At 42.2% G+C, this 21,357-nt stretch overlaps 1 protein-coding gene across 1 annotated transcript in view; it reads right to left on the bottom strand.

Moving 5' to 3' along the window:
- Positions 1-15,090: 15,090 nt before the first annotated feature.
- The window catches only part of EFEMP1 (EGF containing fibulin extracellular matrix protein 1), a 46,245-nt gene continuing 39,978 nt past the window's right edge, over positions 15,091-21,357 (bottom strand). The window contains exons 9-12 of the mRNA XM_084262416.1: positions 20,002-20,121; positions 18,580-18,703; positions 18,254-18,449; positions 15,091-16,313 (exon numbers count right to left, since the gene is read on the bottom strand). Coding sequence (XP_084118542.1) covers positions 16,155-16,313; positions 18,254-18,449; positions 18,580-18,703; positions 20,002-20,121 — 599 coding nt within the window. The 3' untranslated portion in view covers positions 15,091-16,154. The remainder of the gene's footprint in view (positions 16,314-18,253; positions 18,450-18,579; positions 18,704-20,001; positions 20,122-21,357) is intronic.

The raw sequence follows: 21,357 nt of genomic DNA, 5'->3' as shown, positions 1-21,357 counted from the left end.
CAGCAGATGGTGACAGTGGAGAAACAATATTGAGGGAAAGAGTCTTTTCTTAAAGAACTTCCTGCAAGCAGGAACAGAGGGCATCTACCAAAGCAGCGCAGCTGTGGCCCCGCAGGTCTCAGGCAGTGCTATTGTTCATGCTAGGAAGTCATCTCGTTATCCCCAGTCCTGGCTGAGAGGATGCCTGGCAGAGCTCAGGAACAGGCTTTAAAAGTTCCCTTTTCTCACAACAAAGTTTCTCTTTCATTAAGATGTGTCACTTAATCATCTTTGGCTTCACTGAAAATTTAGAGGGATGAGCAACTGCAGTGAGAACTGCTGTTTTTAGGCGGTTCACCAGATAATGATGCTCTTTCTCCAGAGCAGTATGAAACATCACAGTTTCTTCCCAGAGACTCTCCCCTGTGCTACACGTCTTCACTGGAGTCTCTTTGGAAGATCCCTGTTCACACTAGCAGCAAGCTCTCTGGAGAGAGGGAAAACCTACACCGAGTTATTTTGTGCAGCTGTCTCTATTTAAGGTTCTGCCATACGATGGCACTGGTTAGCTGGCCAAGGAAGATGCTTTCCCTGTTTCAGTCCAAGCTGGGTTCCTGCTGTTCTATGGCGAAGCCCGCAGAGTGGAGCTTCTGCCCACACAACTCCTCTGCAGCTTGCTTGGAGACTCCAGGAGTTAGATTGAATTTTTGTGGAATAATAGGAAACAACGGTTTGTTTTTTAGTACATATTACTTCATAGCTTCCTAATCCTCAAGATAAATCTCTAGCTTGCCTCTTTGGTGCAATGAAATAAAATCTTCAGGGGCAATTTTTAACTTACAGGGATGATGAATCATAGAATTGTTTAGTTTGGAAAAGATATTTAAATCACCAAATCCAGCCACTAATCTATCACTGCGAAGTCCAAAAAATTTTACTTCAAGGGGAAAATGTACACAAATGAATCTGATGGAATTGGTGAGTTGGTGCAATGAGAGTAAAGAGTGGCTGAAGGGCTGCTAGGCTTAAAAAGGAGAATGTAGAGGGGTGGTTTTAAGCCTTTCCAGGCACTTGTCACTGAGTGCTCAATTCTTAGGAGTTTAGAAAAGATAAATGCAAAAGCACCCTGGCTGTTTGGGATGAATTTTAGATACCTGTTTACAAAACTGAATTAGCATACTCTACAAACTCTACAAACAGCTTTTGTGGCCTTTATCCTCATAGCTTCAAAATAAATGTAAGCAAACACCATATGTTATGTACAAAGCTTCCAGATGTGTGTGCTCATTCACTGTCAATTTGGTTTTAGGTGCCCAGGTTAAAAAGACCTGTACTCTGACACTCTCTCCCTAAAAACTCATCTGAAGGCCGGGTTCCCCTCTGTACTGACATATGAGGCCATGCAGACCTTGGCCTGCAAAGAGCCAGAGGTCTAATTTTAAATGATTATGATTGGAATAATGGTGAGTGCCAAGGGATACAATAGCTTTGAAATTATCTTAAGCCCTGAATTACTTTCCTAGGGCTGAAAACTGAGTGAAGAGCAGTAGCAGCCTGAGGATGGGCATCCCTTTGGGAAGGTGGTTTCTAAAGCACAGACCCTTGTTCAATGGGCAGAAGGTGTCTGATCCAAAGAAAATGCATATAAAATGAGAAATATATGTTAATGCATTTTCAAAATGAAAACCAGTTATTATCCAGGAATTTTCTGTGCAGTAACCTGTGAGCTTGTGGGACTACACTCACTGTTGCTTAAATCTTTGCCAAATTTTAAAGGCATTATAATTCTAAGCCCTGATGTATTTCTTTTACTGCTTTCCTGTTTCTGTTAGGAAGGAATATGAGCTGTCTCCTGCTGTTGTGTGAGGATGCAATTGCCTGATTAAAGTCCTGTTTGCCATCATTCTGCTCGGGAGTGTGATGGTGGGTTTGGGCTCTGCCCCTGTCCTGCAGCAACTTGGGGGGCTGTTTTTGGGGCAGGATAATGATATAAGGCTTTGCTGGGGATTATTGTGCTGAAAGAATGACTAAGATGGGGTAAGTAAAGAAGATGGTGAGATGGAGAAAGGCAGCAATAAGGGCTGATGAACGCATTTTGGGATGAAGATGAGCTATTCAAAGGCAAAGTGATTAATCTGTATTGTCAGGTGATGATAAAATATGAAAATAATCAAGGGTAAATTTGGAATTCTTGAATTCCTTTGTCAAAAAGTGAGTTCTGATGGTTTAGCTGTGGATGTGACACTTTGAAATAGCTATTTAATGATAGCTTAGGCTTTCATGTTGATCATGCTTTCTTTTAACTTGGTATTTTAATTTCAAAATGCATTTTTATATTTGTTCTCTATGAAATTCAAGGAAAAAGTCTTAAGCTTTATCAGAAGTTGGATGTTGACAGAATCTGAGCTTGCAGCAGTGGACAACACTTGAAATAAAGCAGTGGCCTTAAAGCTTGCAGTCCTATGGAATGTGTTCGTTCTTTCCCATTTGGCACAATGGTGAGCATTTTTGTCTTTAATTTCAATGCAAAACTATAAATAGGAGTTGGGAACGGTGTGGATGTGGTGATTGATAGGGATTTTGTTTGCTGTTCTCACCCACTTTCTTCAAAAGGAGGTCTAAGCTTAAATTAAGAGCTAATGATCAAGCAGTTTGTCAACCCGTGCCATATCCTTGATCTGCTTCCAATGTATTGGCTCCATCCTCTTGCTGTGACAGATGTCGCTGACTTCAGCAGGGAGCTTTCAAATTTTACTGTGTACGCAAATATGACATACTCCAAATAAACTTTTCTTCCTTGGAATCTCCAAATGTTTACATTAATTTTCAGTTTTGCTTAGAAGGGAAAAAGTTTGTTACCTTTTGGGGCATGTAAGAAGAGCTAAATCTTGATATAGGTCCTTCTGATCAGAGGAGATAACACATCTCCCTATAAATTGAAGGATGAAATAGGCAATCAAGTTTCAGGCTGATAAAAACATGATTTATAGTCAAGACCCAGTTATAAATCATATCAACACTTACTACATCTATACTTGCATGTTGTTGCACTGTTGAAAGAAAGGTTAGTAAAAGAATTAGGTATGTGGTGTTAATTCATATGGTTACACAAGTTGCAACTAGCTTGAGAAATGCCAGCTCTGTTAGTGAAAGTAGGAAGGGAATAGTGGTACATGTAAATAGCCATATGGGGGTGACTGCCATTTAAAATAAGGATAGTCAACTGTGTGTTGGGACCTGAGATGTCTAAAAGAACATACAGAACTTTTAATATGGTAACAGTAGCTGCAGGTGTCAAAGCAGTAGAGAAAGGGGAAATATTTCCGCTCATGGTGACAGGTGTTTGCTCCATAGGTGATCATTCAGTGATTCAATGTCAACCTTGGATTAGTTTCATTTAAATTTGTACTCTGTGCTTGGCCTTGAGTATTTTTGGTTATTGCCCTGTCCTAAGAGCATCCCAAACCCCAAAATTTAACCTTCAAGCTATTTGTAACTCTTTGTATAGTGGGTGTAAAAGAGCATCTGAAGGAAAGCCAGGAGTTTCTCTGTGGTACACCCCAATTTTAAACTTTCCCTGGACTGATATTTATCAACAACACTCAGCATATTATTTCTGGGAGGGGTGATACTCTCTCTGTCTGGATTAAGAGGCTTCACTCCAGTTCTGAAAAATCCTACCTATTATTAAATGATTTTTAATTGTTACTGCTCTCTTCAAGATATTATAATGATTATGGGTGTACAGGCATGTATAAAAACAACTCAGAGCAGTGGTATACAGTGCCTTGACGTAGATACGTACTCGTTGACTTAATTGTCTCCCAGTTATTTTTTTCCTGTAGTATTGTGACTTTGCCCAATTCCAAGAATTTGCCAGGCAGTTTCTACTTGGAAAATCCTCAAACAGATGCTGCTCTGCTCCTGCTAGGACTGACAAACAAGCTGTCATCTGCAAAGCTCTTGTATTTTCTTCCTGAACCTGCTTTGGCCTAATACTTTTGAGAGGAATAGTTGCAGAAGTATGCTAATACAAACTCCATCCTGCCTTATCAAATGCTGACGCCCTGTAGACCCATGTCCTTGTTGTGAGGTTTATAGGCTGTTTTTTATCATAACCCCCTTGCACCGGCCACACATGTGAGAGTGACACTGGGATCTTCAGGCTTGTGCCTGAGTGTGCAAAAGGAAATGTAAAAACTCCAGGTTACCTCTGTAACTTCACCTTTTTGGGTGTAGTCGTGTTACAGGCTTTAATTGCTTGGCTGTGAGATGCTTCTCAAGTGCACTAGAATCGGCAGTTTGTAAAGCCTTAGTTGCACCTCTCTTTTAAGCTGCCTGTCTTCATGCAGACTGTGCTGTGACTGTGATGCCTGTATGATGGGTGTGTGGTCAGCTGTACTTAAGCAGCAATTTCCATGTTTAACAGTGGGTTTGCTGGCACCCAGCTTCTAAGGAGTCTGTGCAGAAAAATAAGATGCAAAGACCATGCTCTCTTCCCTCTGCTTCGTGTTCTGATGCTTTGTTTGCCATGCCACAGAAATCTGAGGCCAGGGCTGATTTGGTTTTGATCCAGGGAAGGGTTTAAAGCCTCCATGTGTTTGTGAGCCTCTTGCCCCGAGTGCCTGAGCTGGAATAAAACTGAATTTCTTGGCTGACTCTGCAAGGTTTGGGTATTGTTGGCCTTCTCAGTGGGATCTCTGGTCAAGGCTGGCCCTGAGTTCTAGTGGCTCCTGTGCTGTGCTTACATGCAGGAGGGAATATGCTTTTGAGGATCACTGTAAAATACTGCTACAGGTACATTTGTGACAATCTGGGGGCTCTGTTTAATACCTACCCAGTAAGAGGCAGGTGCTAATGCTTCCTGGAGGGGATTTCTCTTCTGTGACCAAGGAGCTGGTGATGGCACCTCCTAGCCTGACACTGTGTGGCTTGGCATGACACATGCTGCCATCCTGAGATGCCTGAGTGGGGCTCACAGTTGGTGGGAGCCCATCTGTGTGTCCCAAACTTGTGTTGCTGATGGCAGAAGGAGGGGACAGGGCACCCCGTGTGCCTGCATGTGCTGGTTTTGGCTGGGATAGAGTTAGGTCTTAGTGCTGAGCAAATGGCAGAGCAAAGGTTTGTATGGGTTTATTCAAGTTCAGGGGAAGTGCAAATCTTGGTTACAAAGTTGGAGAGAAGGAAAATGAATTGTTAGTGCCCATACTTGTGCCATAACTATGTGAATTGGGTTAATTATGGATACACTTGCTCAGCCCTCCTGTTCCCCACAGATTATCTTGTGCTGAATGGAAACGTGCATCTCATTGCTATTATCTGACTTGGGTGGAGTGAAACCTGCCCTAAGGAATACTATGGAGCAAAGTTTCAGTTATGATTTGTGATGAGCTTTGTCATGTAACATCATGAAGCTCAGTTATCACAAGTTTCCTTTAGATTTTTGTGCTTTTATTCGGTTGGCTTACTTAAGTGGAGTTTTAATGTTCCTGAACTGAACATGGGGTTTTATTGTTCCTGGTTTTGCCAACCTGTTTTAAAAAAACCCAACACAACAACCTTAAGGGGTGTCTTGATTTCTGAGAGATTCTCAAATACAAAAAGCAACACTTTTATTACTTTGTAATGACACTCTGGATATTAGTGAGCAAACTAATAATCTGTATAATTATAGTACAGGCTGAGGACGGACTCTTCTTGTGGAAGAATGAAGTATATTTGCAAACTTTTCTTGTATCTTTTCCCCTGTCAATATAATTCTCTCTATCAATCAAATTCTGACTCAGTTATAAATGGTTTTGCATTGGCAGGGAAGTTTTTCTGTGCTTTGGGTAGACAACAGCCTTTCTTGCAGATCCCATGTGTGGTCTGATACAGGCTGATTGCATACGTTAAATTTGTGTTCTAACTGTTGCCATCATGAGGATTTCTGGTCTCCAATTTTTGTTGTCTCTGGATCATGGTAAAGAGATGGTGTTCAAGTTTTTTTTGAGTATCTGACTGTGTTGGAAATGAGGTGAAATGAATTCAGCCATCACTAATAAGAATAATGCCAAACCCTCAGGAAGTTTCTTTCCTCTCCTGCTTTTCCATAGTTTTGTTTAACTTTGTTACACAATCATGTTTCATCTGAGTGGTTTAACCAATGACTTGAGATGGTCTTGGACCATGGCTACCATGCACACAAGTGTCCCTTTAGATGTCCATCTTGGTGGTGTGTGCAGATATTTTGCCTTAATGCAGAAAAAATAAATCTCCATGAAATAAAGTTACTGTTCTAGCTATATAAACGCACCATTTTAATTGCATTTATAACTTGAGCCCAACCAGTTGTGTATTAGTGCCTCTCTTCCTCACAGTAGTTACCAGCAACCACTGCAGACATTGAGCCCTAGGCTTAATCTAATTTTTGGAAGAATTGTTTCACAATTAACCCTAATAGCCAGCTGATACTTGCAGAGCACCTGAGTTCAGCTGTGTGTTTGCCTTTGACAGGGCAGACTTGTGAACAAGATCTGGCACCTGAGCAGGCCTGTGCTAGACTGAATTTATTCATGTGCAGTTGGATAAGTCAACAAATAAAACATTTGGAGGCGTTTTAGCTTGGGTTTTTTTCATTTGGTATCTGTCTTTATAACTTAGAGCTGTTTGTGATGGGCTTGAAACTAAGCTTTTAGGCTTAAAAGCTCACTTACTTGTTTCTAGGATGTGTTATTAGAACTTGTAGTAAATTAATGGGATGTAATAAACACAAACCAGCCTTTGAAGGGGGGAATTATTCTTCAGTGTGGTAAATAGATCTAAATAAACGAGTCCAATATATTTTGCTATTGGGTTAATGCCCCTGCAGAGTCAAGCTGTATGGCACTGGTGGCTCAGTTCTGCTCTTCAGTGAAATATTTCCTTGAATTATGCCTTTGATGTTCTGAAGTCCCAGAAAAGGTGTGTGAGCACTTAAATGGGAACGAACACCCTCGCAGGGGTGACATGAGGTGAAAAGGGGAAGTGACAGTACATGGGCTGTGTTGGCTCTTGAGCTTCGGAGCGTAGAAAATGCTCAAAATATCAGATGTGTAAGTTGAAATTGCCTCAAGGCAGCTTAATCTTATACGGGAGGAATTGGCATCGTGCATAAACCAAGCAGAAACGGGCCTTGGCAGCAGTGGAGGAGCAGCAATGTCTCCAGGACAAGTTGTTCTGAACAGTTTATCGCTCGTGTGAGCTCACGCTTGCTGTGTTGCTGACCTGGGGAATGCATCTCCTGGTTTGATCTCAGCCTGATACCGCTCTCAGTCCTCTACTTGAGTCGACACTGAGCCAGCCTTTCAGGGAAATCCTCGATGGCTGCTTTCTGCCTGAGCTTTGCAGTGGGAGGGAGTGCTCTCTCCCCACCCCTGACGTGGTGGAGGCAGGCAACAGAAGCAGTGTTAGAGCTGGAAGAGAGAAGAAAACATTTGAGGGAGCTTTATTTTCACTGAACTATAGGTCATGCCCTGCTTTTTATGCTTCCTTCCCCCCCAAAATGGGATGGGGTGAGCAGGTTTTGCAGTGGTCTGTGCATCCCGATGTCCAAATCGACTTGGGCGGCTTGGTGCCTCAAGACTTATCTCTGCTTCATGCTGGGACATTGCAGTGGGGTTACTTGGGGGAGAGCTAAAAGCTTTTTGTTGTTGTTCTAGATGGGTTTTGGCGCTGAGAAAACCTGTAGCTCTTGCAAAACGTTCAGCATCCTTGAACTTGAATACTATTGTAGCATCAGACCTCACTGGATCTTGGCTTGAGGCTTGCATCCGGAAGTATTAAAGTGCTTGTGTTAGACAGGAATGTTACCCTTGATATAAATTTCCATATAAAAACCTCTGCTTGTCGTTTCTCCATATATTCCCCCATTTGTCTCACTCTCACTCCTTTTTATTGCTGTTTCAGCTTGGCAAACGTCACCGTGGTCCTAGCTGTGTCAGCCTTAAAAAGAATTGTCTTTAAGTTTCGTATGGGCTCTGAGCAGCTCTTTGCCCCCTTGTCTATGCCTGGTGAAGGAAATGTGTGAGCAGTGGGGTAAGGCTGGGGATTTGGGGGAATGTGGGGGGAACCCTGCAGATCTCTCCCCAGACCCTGGGCAGCCACAACCATGTTTTTTTTCCCCTTCTGTGGTGGGGCACCCTGTTCCTGCCTGGTCTCCCCTGCACTCTCCTGGTCCCGCTATGGCAGGCAGGATGGCATTTTACACCTTTAAAACCTCCTCGGCTCTGCACTGGCGAAGGGCTGTGTGGTTGTTGGCTCCAGACTCAGTGCTTCAGGGCATGATTTCAACCATGTCTATGGAGACCAATTTTCAACATCAAAACAAACCAGTGTAAGTGGAATTTATATTACCTTTTAAAAACGCAAGTCAACAGAGCTGAGGACTCTGCTTTAAGGAAGCCTCTTGGGTTTGTTCAGGGAATTACTGCAAATATTTTACATCCTTTCTGAGACTCTAGGCAACCTCAGGAAGTGTCTGCTGAGGACAGCTGTTGAAATACCCCAGGTTTCATAGCTGATCAGGGAGATTTTTTTGGGCCTGTGGAGTGAGAAAGCACCCCCCCGTAGCCAAATATCCTACACAGCCTGAAAGTGCTGTCTTAATTTTCAGAGCCAGGTTGATCTATCTAAACATTATCTAGATAGTGTTTCTCCATGCGAAGCACAGTGTTTTCAGCTTGGCTGGTGGTGGTGAAGAACAATCAGAGCAAAAGTCTTTATCCCCTGTGCCTGAGTGTGCAAATCTGAGGAAGGCCAAAGGCAGAGAAATCCTCTACCGTTCAGAGATGGAAAAGATCCCCCCAGCAATGTCAAGCAGTGGAAAGATTGAATTCAGATAAGAAAAAGCAGCAGTGGAGGATGTGTCAGGATGCTGGCCAAAGCCCATTGAAGAGGCGAGTGAGGGTGGGCTGGGGGTGCTCCACTCCCCTCTGAAATTTGCCTTCAGCACTTGGTGCTCAGGCTGATTAGCTTGGAAACTCAGTAATAGATACTTAAAGACAGAATTGGGAACGCTTTACAAATGTGATTTGTTCCCCCCCCCCCCCCCGCCTCCCCAAGCTGGTTAGAACTTATGACATCTGCCATAGCTTGAGGAAGAAGAAAGATACCAAGGTACTGGACTTAACACTTGAAAGTTGCCTGGTTTGGGGATTTTGGCCTAGGTACAAGCATCAAATTATGCTGAGATGAACAGTGACTTAACTGCTAATTTCATGATATGAGAAGGTTGCGCCAACAAGCTGCCACCTTGAGATGTGTTTTAATTATCTGGCTACCTTGAAGGCAGGTGGATTTGAGTGGGATGATGTTGGTACTGGCTGGATCTTTGTTTTTTACGTGTCAGCACTGCATAGGTATATTGTACATCTGTAATTAATTCTTAAACTGGTCAAGGAACCTTTTTCTTAAAAAATGTTCACCTCTGATGGAACTGGGCAGCTTTGCTGGCTATGATGGGACAGCCAGCAATGCCTCTGCTGTGTAGCAACGGGGAAAAATGGTGGCTGGAGATGGGGCAGCTTCCTGAAAGAAGTGAGAAGCTGAACCCAGCCAGTTTTCTTCAGGATGGAGCAGGCTCTCAAAATGTGATGTGGTTTTGCTCTAGTTACTGATGCTTACCAGCACTAGTGGGGAGAATGATGCACAAGCTTGATCTGTTCAGTGTTTGCAGGAAACAGAAGAAACTGCGGCCTTTTGTGATATTTTAGAGGAAACTACTGCTTGATAGTCCATGAAATTTTAGTGCTTCATTGGAGATGTTTACTGTGTAATTTAGGTCTTCCCTCTCCAGCATTCCAGTGCGAAGGCAGAAATCTTCTGACCCCATTACAGTTCCATGTTACTATTTTGATCCTTGTGATTTGGTTTTCAGTACAAAATTCACCGGCCTCGCAGGGAGCGCTTGGCATGTTGCTTCATGCTTTGAGCTGCCTTTGCCAGTTTTTAAAGCTGTCATGAAACAAACCAGCCATATTAAATATTGGGGGGTAGTGCTTAGACTGACCCGGGGCTGCAAAATTGTCTGGAACCTGGTTCCTTATGGAAAGAGAAAACACAGGCTTCAGCCTCTTAACCTTTGAGTCACTTCAGGGGTCAATTCATATCTAATAAGTGCCCAGGAGTGCTTTTCTAGAAAAGAAAAATAGCTTTGCAATGATCTGGTTGCTGCTACCTTCCTCCAGGCAGTACTTTTAAACTGGGCAGGGGTTAAACTGTCCTCCCTCCAAGCTGATTTTTTTCTGAAGTATTTGAATTTCTGCAGCTATTTTCCAGACTGTTCTGAGCGTTAACATTCCCAAACTGCATGCTGTGTTCAAGGTGGAGTGGGTTTACACAACTGTTCCCTGTTTCGTCCCCAGTCACTCCTGATGCTGGATTTGCTTTCTGGAGCTGTGGTTTTCTTTGAGTGATCTCTCATAACTGTGACACTGTCCTCCCTAGAGGAGGTGGGCAGTTAAGAGGCCTTTGCTGCTCAATTAAAACAGGAGTGACTTCCCCTGTGTGTATCACTTTACGTTTATCCCCTTTGATTTTATTTGGCTTTTTTCCCCCTCAATATTGGGACACCCCCCACCCCCCCGCCCCCCCAACTGTAAAGGCTCTGTTTTCCAGGGGTTACCCATCTTTTCTAATGATATCCACTCATCTAGGTGAACTTCACCTTCCCCTCTCTTCTATCTACTACTTTGATACAGTGCCTCTAAGAACAGCTCTGGCAAGGTGGCATTGCTGAATGCCTCCTCCAGGAACATGATAGAAACTTCCTCTTCAGTTTTTCTGCTGTGGCATTATGTCTTTTGCTTAGTTCCCTAATGTGTGGGTCACCCCTTGGCCCCAGCAGCCTCCTGGGAGCCTGCTTCTGCTGTGATTGGAAGAGGCTTGATTTGCTAGTCCAGGCATTTGCAAGTTGCTCCTTTGGCCTGCCTTGTTTGTTTTTACGTGTGACCTTTCAGATCTCAGGAACGTTTCTATTTTCCTTGTTCATATACAATCTCAGCTTCTCAGAGGATGACTTACTGATTTTAATAATGCCTTTTACCCTGCTGTTTTGGTATGTTGGCTTCCCCTCTGCAGCCCTTACTCTGAGCTTCCAAAATCTGTTTGTTTTCCTAGTTTCCATGCCGCCTGCAAGAATTTCACTCTTTTGACTTCCCACTTGGGTGTTTGTTGTATATGTTCTGTATAGGAAACATTCCTATATGTTGTACATAGATACTCCAGCAACACTCAAAGTGCAGGAAGAAAATGTAACCCCAAGGAGGTGATCACAGGTCCAGATGTTTTTCTGGAGTGGCATGGGCAGTATTTAGATCCAGAGGTGTCAATATAACTTTGATTGTGGTTTTAGAGTTTAACTGCATAAATAAGCCTCTTCTTTTGTCAACCCAGCTGGCAGGCTGCTAGATTTGAAAGCCCCTCTCTATGCCTGTTTGGGTTTCTGGATGGGGGCATTTCTAGAGCTGAAGCTGCTGAAGTGTTTGAGAACAGCACCTTTGACTTCCAGAGGTCTGATAGAAAGCGTGTTAGTGGGAATTTCTCCTCTTTGAATGTAAAAGTCCAATGTGGTCATGCAGAAATTACAACACTATGTTAAAATGAAAAGCTATTTTCCAGATGTATTTCTGGGAGGGAGCAGAAATGCTGAATGTTGATGTCCCGTCTGAGACTGTTGGGATTCCGGATGAGGCAGTGACATAATTTCTGTCACTGTGACAGACACAGTGTGACTGTGTTTACAAACAAAACCTGGGGCTTACTGAAATCCAGGATCTGGATCTGTAAGAAGCATTGCAGTGTGTCTTGGCTGCACAGTCCCTTATCTGGTATCTCAGTGTTCTGAGATACCAGGGAATGAATCCGGGAGCCTTTAATAGTACTATATCATATTGCTGTGACACAATGTTTGCAGGTTTTTTACTGCTGAGCAAACATGCACAATAAATGTGAGGTTTCAAAAAGAGTTAACTCTGAGGTCACTTTTTTAAAAGGAAACTGGTACAATGTACGTAATCTATATCAATATTAAGTCAGACTATTTTTTCCCATGCAAAAATGACAAAAGCTGTTGTACTGTCCTTCAAAATTTGCTTTGGCAACTCTAGGCCAGCTCCATTTTATTAAACAGCTCTCTTTCCTCCTAATATACACAGAAATGTTTGCAGTATAAACATCTTAACTAGACATCTGGTTTTCCCCCAGATATAAAATGCAGTTAACTTCTTGCCCTGTTGCTGTTCGCTGGGGCTGATGATAACTTTTTCTGCTGGCCAGATGAAATCAAATTGGGTTTTGTAGCAGATGCAGCACAGTTCACTCTCACATTATGCAGGTGTTCCCCCAGCTGGGAAGTGTGGAAACGTGCCATTTCGCTGAGATGATGGTGAGGTTTAGAAATGTGAGGGCGTTAAAAATAATTCTCCCTGTTAACAGTGGGCTTTGTCCCTGGTGGGCTCCATATGCCGAACAGCTGACTGGGGCAGCAGCTGTTCTATATTTTAATAGGAGAGTTATAAAGTTAGAAACATGGATGATCATTCAAAACATAAGCAACTCTTTGCAGTCATGGAAACAGGATTCAACAATAAACTTGCATTTGTGAGCCTTCCAAACAAAATAATCCCACTGCACTATGTTCAGGTGGTCTCAGGGAAGTGAATGAACTTGCATTTCTATTTTCTCAAGTTCTGTTTACTCAAAGTCCTATTTTTTTTTTTTTAAATTTCTCTCCCTGTTTTCTATTTCTGAGAAGATAATAAACTTTGCATGTGATCCTGATTTAGATTCTTCTCCAACAGTGACAGATATTTATATGAGAATCTTTTCTGGACCATTTTATTCATCATGCTGGTAGGATACAGAGAAGGCTGAGCAAATGCTTTGTGCTCAGATTTCTTGGGATTTGTGTCCCTTTTAATCCAAAGGGTTCAAAATGTAGTTGCATGTTTGCTGCAGCTCAGTATCCTTTGCAAGGAACACATAAAGTCCTGCTCTTGTAGATAAATAGATGAACCCACAGGTTCCTCTCCTGACCACACACAGGTTTCCTGGCCCAGTGCAGGGTACAAAAGCTCTCATTCAGTCTTGAGTCATCTTCTCATTTTGAGGATGGATTCCTTTCAGACACTCATGCTTGATCACATACCGCACCCCTTTCCAAAACAATACCAACCACCCCTTCCAATCTCTGCACAGCCCCGCTGTAGTCCTTGACTTGCTCTGCTTGTGTTTTGGTTTGGAGGGGCTGCTGGTACTTCAGCTCCCTGGATCCATAAATGCACCGTGGTTCATGTCACATGTGGGAAGTGGTGCCCACATGCAGTGACTCTGTTTAGGGCTCAACCAACCTGTAGCAATTCAATAGGAGGCAGCTGGATCTGTGCTCCCTAGCTGTGTGATAACCTCTGTTTTAGCTAGTTTGGATTGCAAGTCGTCTTATGTAGTCCTGAATATTGCAAGCAGAGGGGGAGCAGGGGGTTTGGCAGGATGGTTTGTGCAAAAATAAAATGGGTTAAGCCAAGTACATAAGCAGGATGAGATGTAGAGAAACGAGTGGGCTGAGTGTGGCACATGTATGAGCTGCAACTGACTCTGTGTCATTTGATAAGAGTGTAAATATTGCTTTTCTATACTTATCATTATAAGTTTTAGGTCATTGTCAGATAAGCAGAGATTTAAGAGAGAGGTTTAAATGCTCTGGTGACCAAAGCAGTGTACATACTGGCAGAACATGAAGGTATGGTAACTATTGGGGCAGAGCCTGGCAGCTTAGGGATGTTGAGGATGATTTGTGGCTGCTTAAGTCACTGCGGGGACCAGCCTGGTGTCCTGAAGGTCCCAGGATTGACAGAGGTGAAACCCTTCTACCTTCTTTTGGGCACCTATCAGTGCAGCTCTGCCAGATGTGAGAACTGTTCATGTTAAACCAAGAAACAGCAACAAAATCAGTCATTTCTTTGGAATGGGCAGTGCAGAATCAGAGAATTTGGGAAGTTGAACGTTGATGTAAAAGAACAGTGCCAATGCTGGGGACAGAGGAGGTGCCTGAGGGCCAACACAGCTCGTTTGAGGATGGACTGCAGAGAGAAAATGTTAGTTGACAAACTGAGCATGGAGGTGAGCATGTGCTGCTTGTCACAAGCATTGTGGGGAGTCAGAGGAGGTCGGAGGCGTTTTGCTCGGTGTGTGCTGCAGGATGAGGTTTGCCTTTCAAACCATGTGGTTTTGTAGCAATGATGAATGAGGAGGAATCTCTCTGGGGAGAGGAAAAAGCTGCCTACAAACCAAACTCTCTGTACTAGAGTTTTCACTGTGCAAAACACCAGTTAAATCCCTCTAAATGAAGGCTACCTGGGGTCTCACCCCACAGCCCTGGGGCCCCAGGCAAAGAAAATGTGACCAGCACTATTTTTTTGGCCTATGCCGCAACCATGTGCTCTGACCCTTCTGGCAGCTGACGTATTTGTTTAAAGCCACAAATGATGGCCTGGAGGCACGATCCTTGGATAATGGGGTCCTGCTCCGCAATTTGTCTGAGCGTGGGCGATGTGTCACCCTAAACCAAAGCGGTTGTGGCCATTCCTAAGCTATATTCTGGAGGGAATTTTTGCTGTCTTGCCATCCAGATCCTCTGGATGCCAAGCTCTCCAGCCATGCTTGTTTCTTCTTTGGGCACACCCTCTGAAAGCAATCACTGAGGGTGATTGACATAATAAATAAGAATATGTGGGCCTGCACTGCAAGAGGGTTTTTCTACCTAATGTATGCCCTACTCACAGTATTTTCTATACAAAATTAATTTTAAGTGGAAAAGAGGCTTCTTCCTGTAAATCAGCAACTAAGTAGTAATGTGTGTACTTTGGTATAGCTTTTCTTTTTCAGTGTCAGTAGAACAGAAGCTCAGCAGGTAATACATTTGTCCTTCCACAAAGGAATTGTGTTTGCAAGTCTTCCATGAACTAATACTTTGGGGGCTGAGATATGGGGCGGTCTGACCTTGCAGAACTTGATGGGGCTTTGACTCCCATAGTAGCTGCCAATCCATCCCTCTAATGCTGCTAATAAACTATCTCAAGAAAAGACTAAATACAATATGGTAAGAGATCTTTATTAAAAATTTTGTACATCAAAGGATTAACTGCTACATTTTAAACAAGGAATAAGATTTTACATATTACAAAAGATGTTACTGTTCTTGAATTAGAAATAAATTTTATGAACACTGTACATGATACATCTGAGTTACAAGAGCAGGAGTAGGGCTGAGTGCCTGAAAATGATATAACTTAATAAGCAGATGCACTCAACTCTTAGTATACAACATAATATTTCTGGAAAAAAAAATAGCCTGTTAACTTCTGTCTGAAAATGCTGCATCCTTCTAACCAGGAACTACCAACAGTGTTCTTGGGAGAAAGCATTGGCATGTGTGCCCTGTGTGGTACTTAGTCCTTCTGGAGTCTCTCTCCCTGTTAGAGAAATGTTCTTTCTATGGTCTGTTTTTCTTGGAGAGAGCAGGATGTTATTCCATGGTATGGTTAACACAATCTGCATATAAAAACCCAATGTGAAACATTTTCTCACCATGTAACTTTACCTCCAACCTGGTTTAGAAAACCCAACTGATAGCATGTAAATGTCTACAGAAACAGTTTTTTATTGCCTGTTTATCTCTTGTTACAAAGGCATTAAAAAGAAATATATTTTAGCTTATCAGATAACTGTTACTTTGTGTATCATTCATACTACATCATTTGTTCTTTTTGAGATTGTCAGTGTAGCTGCATTAGAATTTAAAACACAAAAGATCAACTTTTTAATTGTATGATCTATATGGCTAGGAAGGGGGTGTGAAGTTTTACAGGGCAGTATGAGCATACAGTTCTCATACAAAAGCAGAGTATGTATCTAGTCCAAGAAAGGTAATAAAAAAAGCTTTAAATCTTTATACAGAAAGTGTCAATGCCCATGTTATACTATGGAACGCATCTACTAATCTTGAATTACAGGTGTAATGTGTGGGTTAAAGATATAAACTTACTAAACAAACATTAAAAAAAAAAGAGAGCAAAATCTATAAATAAAATAGTAAGTGCTTTCTTTAAGATAATATTCTTTGGCTGCTTGAAGTGCCAGTGAAGGGTTATTGAAAACCACTAGAACACGTAAGGTCCCACTATTATCGTTAATCTCAACACCGAGCTTGTACGGTAATTCAAGCTGTTGACTGTCAGCATCTCCAGGTCCACAATGTGTTCCCTTGGTCCCGATAGCGACTTCACCAGGACAAGCATCGCACTTACAGCGCTTGTTTGCTGAAAGAACAACCAGGAAAAAGAAGTTTAATGCAGTCAGATCTCAAACGATTCCCTCGCTGTGTCAAGAGAGAGCCTGTGTGTTGCTACACTAGAAATGCTCTGTCTCGGAGCACAGACACACAATGAACTATTCTTGTGCAGTTTTTAAATGGCCATGACTAATCTCACACCTGGCTCGGTGGGGAGAACTTTACCTGACTAAGGCTCAGAGGAATAAACCGTGGTGCAAAATCTGTTCCTGGTTACGCTGAGTCTCCTAAAGGATGTGAAAAGTGGTAATCTATCCCAGGATGGTCTTTGTTTTTATCCCCATCTATCAGCTTTTAAAATATATGGGGAATGAGTGAAATGCGAGACATAATGTCTTTAACAGTGATACAGCTTGTTCAGTGGAGGGAAACTCTATCTCAGGGCTCATGCTCCAGAAGATCATGTGCTCCCCTTGTAAACATTGTGAACTTGTGCAACTGGTGTGCCTGTTGCTATCCCAATCCTGTACTGGTCTGAAGCTCTCTTCCCAGTGTGAGGTCCTGCTGCTGGGGAACGCTGACAGGCCTTGTCCCTGGCATGCTGCTAGTTTGTTAAACAGCTCTGTAATTTACAGATGACAATGAAAGGGTAAACTCCATCTCTCCCTTCACCTACTACAAATATTTTCTCACCATGTCAAATCAGTAGCGTATATAGAGGAATCCAATCCATCTGCTGTATCTGAGACCCGGCTCAGCATTTTACTAAAACAATAGGAATAACTTCTAAGTAAGCCTTTGTTTACCACAGCTGCTTGGCAGGAATAAACACATACTTCCTTACTTAAGGCCTGAGGTTTCTTGTTGGGTGGCAAGAGAAGATTGGAATAGCTAGCGTAAAGAAAGGCAGTCCCAAGGCTAGATTGGTGTCTAACCCAAGCTAGAGCTGGAGCAATTGTTTTAATAACTGTATTTTGGGGGTAGGTATGGGGTTTTGATGTATGATAAATCCAGGGGAAAGCACTGGATTATAGTTTATACCAGAACAAGTGAGAGATAGATGAGTTGTTCTTTGTTCCCATCTTGGTGAAACAAGGTGTAAATAAGCAATGCCATACCTTGGTACACTTTTTGGATGTATTATCAACCCCTCCATGCCCCCCCCCCCCGCCCCCCCGGGATCTTCAGGCTTGCAAGCTAAGCAAAAATGAAAACCTTCCAATTAATATATATCTGATTTATTTCTTGGTGCCAATTCTATTTTACTGAGTCTAAAGCCACATATGAAGCAAAAAGGATTTCCCAGGCATTTGTAAATATTCCAAGTGTCCAAGAAAATCAGCTTTCTTCCAAAAAAAAAAAAAAATCTTAAAAAGCAGATGTTATAGACACTTTCATTCATGTGTATCTACTTGAATGCATTACACCAACAGGAAATACTGTTTTAAGTCAGTTGAACTTTTGTGGTTCTCTGAAATAGTTGCAGTGCTGTGGGAAAATAAAGGGTGAGGTATGTCTCAACATGAACCTTTACAAGGTGGCCTGAACTTCACACTCTAGAAATCAGTGCCCCATCCCAAGCTGCTCTTCTTAATTTCTCATTTTTGTGACAAAGTAAATAAAATCAACTGTACAAGGAGTCTTTCCTAAGCACAGGGTGTTGGTACAGAGTGAAAAGCATAGAGCTTTCTCATTTGTAGCTGCTATGGGTGTGACAATATTTATAAATATTTGTGATTGCTACTAGCTTTGTATTCATTTTAAAGAAACAATTTGATTCTCAGTTTTCAGGTAGAAAAGTAAAAGGTTTCTTCAAACCTTAATTAGGGAGTATTAAAAGGCTGATGAACTCTGAGATGCTGTGATACTCTTACAAGAACATTTGATGGATTGGTCAAAATGGCAAGGTACTATAGCACCTTGGTAGGACTGTCTTTCTGCTCTGCTCAGGGTACAACCAATACTCACCCTCAGGTAAAATTCTCCATTTTCATTGCCAGACTTGATCCGGAAAGTGTTGATAGTACTGGGGTAAATGGTGGTTGCCTGGATCTGGAAGATGTCAGAGGGCACTGATCTGTCTGAGCGGATGCTCATGTATTTGTACACGACAGAGTAAGGCAGCTCTCGGCAAATGGCATTCGATACGGGGCAGACGCAGCGGCTGGAAGACAGAAAGGGATGAAATTAGGACAGTTGCAAACAAATGGTACTTGCTTCCTGTTGTATCTGATTGCTTTGTCCATTGAGGATGATCCTAGGGGAAAAAAAAGAAAGGCTGATTTTCTTCTTACTTCTCAGATGTAAGAACGTAGGGCTCTTGACAAGGATTTCTTGGGTAACAGCGAAATCCTCCATGGTAATTCCAGCAGATTTCATCCTCTCTGCATTCATTCGTAGTCTCACACTCATTTATATCTAGGAAGAAGGAAAAGGGAGTCTGTCAAAGCAGATGGAAATGAGTTTGCTACAAAAAAAGTCTGCTGAACCCAACAGGTTTGTGTGTGCCTGCTTTTCTGGGACCTGGCTATCTAGGATTTCCTGATGCAAAAGCAGAATACACTTGCTGGAGTGCTAATTAAGTCTGAAGGCTTCTTAGTTGACTAAAGATACACATTAATAATGCAACTGTAGAAATACCTTGGAGTTTCTAGTTAGCAAAGAATGGTTTTATGGCAGAAGATACCTTGCCAGCAGAGGATAAAGGTATTGAGGAAGAACTGTGATTTCTTTTGCAGGTTCACTAAAATGCTTAGTTAACAGCTACATTTTATCTAACAGCTTTGTGAGGTATAATGAAAACTTGCTTATTGTGCAAAGCAGAGCTTCCTTTTTTTTTTTTTTTTTTGCCTGGGAAAATAACCTTTAATGAGGTTTCTGAAATAAACAATCAGAGGGAGGGTTTATCCAAATGTAATCTCTTGGAAGGCACAAACAGATTTTTAGATGGCTAAACTAACTACCCCACTATGTTCAATACCAGCTACTGCTCTTAAGAATGGAGAGAGATTAATCTGAATGTTATTAAAATTTTTAATAAATTATTTCCTCACCCTTTCTGCCAATAATTAACACATGTGTTTGTTACTAAAATTAAAGCCTGTTAAATTGGGTTCTGGATGGCAGAAGCAATGGTTCTTGCACTTGTTCTGCTATATTCTCTGAGATGCAGAGACATTTAGAACCAGTGAAGAAAAAAACCACCAACTTTAAAATCCTGCCATTCAGTGGCACCTGACCAGAACATTTACTCTTCTAAGCACAAATTATCTAAGCTGCTCAAGCCTTGCATTTTTTCCCCTCCTTTATCAGAAGAAAAAGTTCTCATTTCTCCTGTGGCTGGATTTAGGAATCTCTATAAAACGAAACAGGATACAAAGCCAGGTTTAGTGCCTGATCTTTTTTTTTCCAAAGATATATATCTCTGAAACTTAGACCTGCTACCCAGACACCTGTGACAAGTTTTACCTGAGAGTTCCAAAAACTGACATGTTGTCCTAGGAATCTGAAGGACTTAGGGTTTGAGCTAAAGGGTTCAAATAAGGATGAATACATGATATGCAATGAATCTTCAAATGCTTTATCAACATATCTTTTGCTAATGTCATGGTAATCCTGGCATGAAATATGTACCTAGATAGCAACTGCTCTTGGTCTTGCTTGAAACAGTGGTGTTAATAAGGCAGTGTTGAGCCTGGCAAGGTGAGGGCACTTACCTTGACATGTTCTGCCTCCTACTACCTGGTATCCCTCAGGGCAGACGCAGGAGAATTTTCCTGGCTCGTTGACACACTGATATTGACATAAATAACTTGAGGTTCTGCATTCATCAGTGTCTGCAGAGAGCAAAGAACTTGAAGTTATTGGTTTTTAACATCTACCTTCTTACAGAATTAAATATAGCAGCTAAAGGCTGGTTCTAACACGAGAAAAGAATTCTGCCTAAAATAAGTCATCAAACCCCTGAAATGTCTGGCTTAAAGCCTCAGAGCTGCAAACAGAAGGGCTCATTCTGTTTGTGCGTTATCAATCTCCCAAACTGAGAATTTTGGATTTGAAGAAGCAAAAGCAAAATTAGCCTTCAGAGCAGGTTTGGGAAAACAACTCTGGAAAGAATGTATACTTTTAGTATTCCAAAATATGATTACTTACATAAAAAACAGAGATGTGAGATTAGTTAGGCAAGGCAAAAATATTGCCTTTGTACTTGTGCCCTACGCTAATGGAGTTCTTTGGGGAAGGGAAGGCCTCTCCTCTGTCTTCAAATAATACTCAGTGTATACTGTTTTCTTTTACTCTTTTATTCCTGTGCAGCCATCGCTCCCTTGCCACAGCAGTGCAGTGTGAAACAGAACATAACAGTATGTGCCATTAACCCAAAATTAAGTGAAACCTATCACATCTGTGGAATGACTTGGAAAACAGCAGAGCTCCCTCTGAGGCTTGAGCCTGGGTCTTGGTTTTCTCAGGGATGTCCTTGGAGGCTGCATACTTGCTGCTCCCTGTTCTGTTCGCTTGTAAGTAGGATTAGCTTGAGAAGCTTGGAGAGGGAGCGCCTGTAATAGCTCTGCTGGCTTGTTTCAGAGGGCAGTGGTAAACCAAAAAGACCTCTTTGGCTCAAAGACTGGTAGAAAGGATATGGGCTCTAAGGGTGAGATCATCAAGTGTCCGAAAGGAGATTAGAGGACCCCCATGGACATACTGGCAGAGGAAATAGTGTTGATTGTATAATCATCAGCAGACATGCTGTTTGTATACATAGGCTTGAAAGCATCTCAAAAGCACAATTGTTGCTTCCTTAAAATAAAAAAAATGAGGTTTTGCTTTCAGAGGAGGCTAAGAACATGCAGAATTGCACTTGTTTTTGGTTTGCATTCCTTCTCGATTCATTTAATGGTCATCAGCATTAGACCACACACAACTCAAGTGAGTTTGTGAAATAAGCACTCAGAAGCCTTATTCTTCCCAGCTGCGATCTGAAGTGGAGCCCTGTGTGTCCTGCTTTGCACTCACTGTTGAAGAAAGAGTCCCAGATTCATGTGTAGCTGAATGCAGCTGGGAAGGTGTGTTAG

Source organism: Gallinula chloropus (assembly GCF_964237585.1).
Source record: "Gallinula chloropus genome assembly, chromosome: 3".
Classification (NCBI taxonomy): domain Eukaryota; kingdom Metazoa; phylum Chordata; class Aves; order Gruiformes; family Rallidae; genus Gallinula; species Gallinula chloropus.
This window is presented reverse-complemented; position numbering and strand designations above follow the sequence as displayed.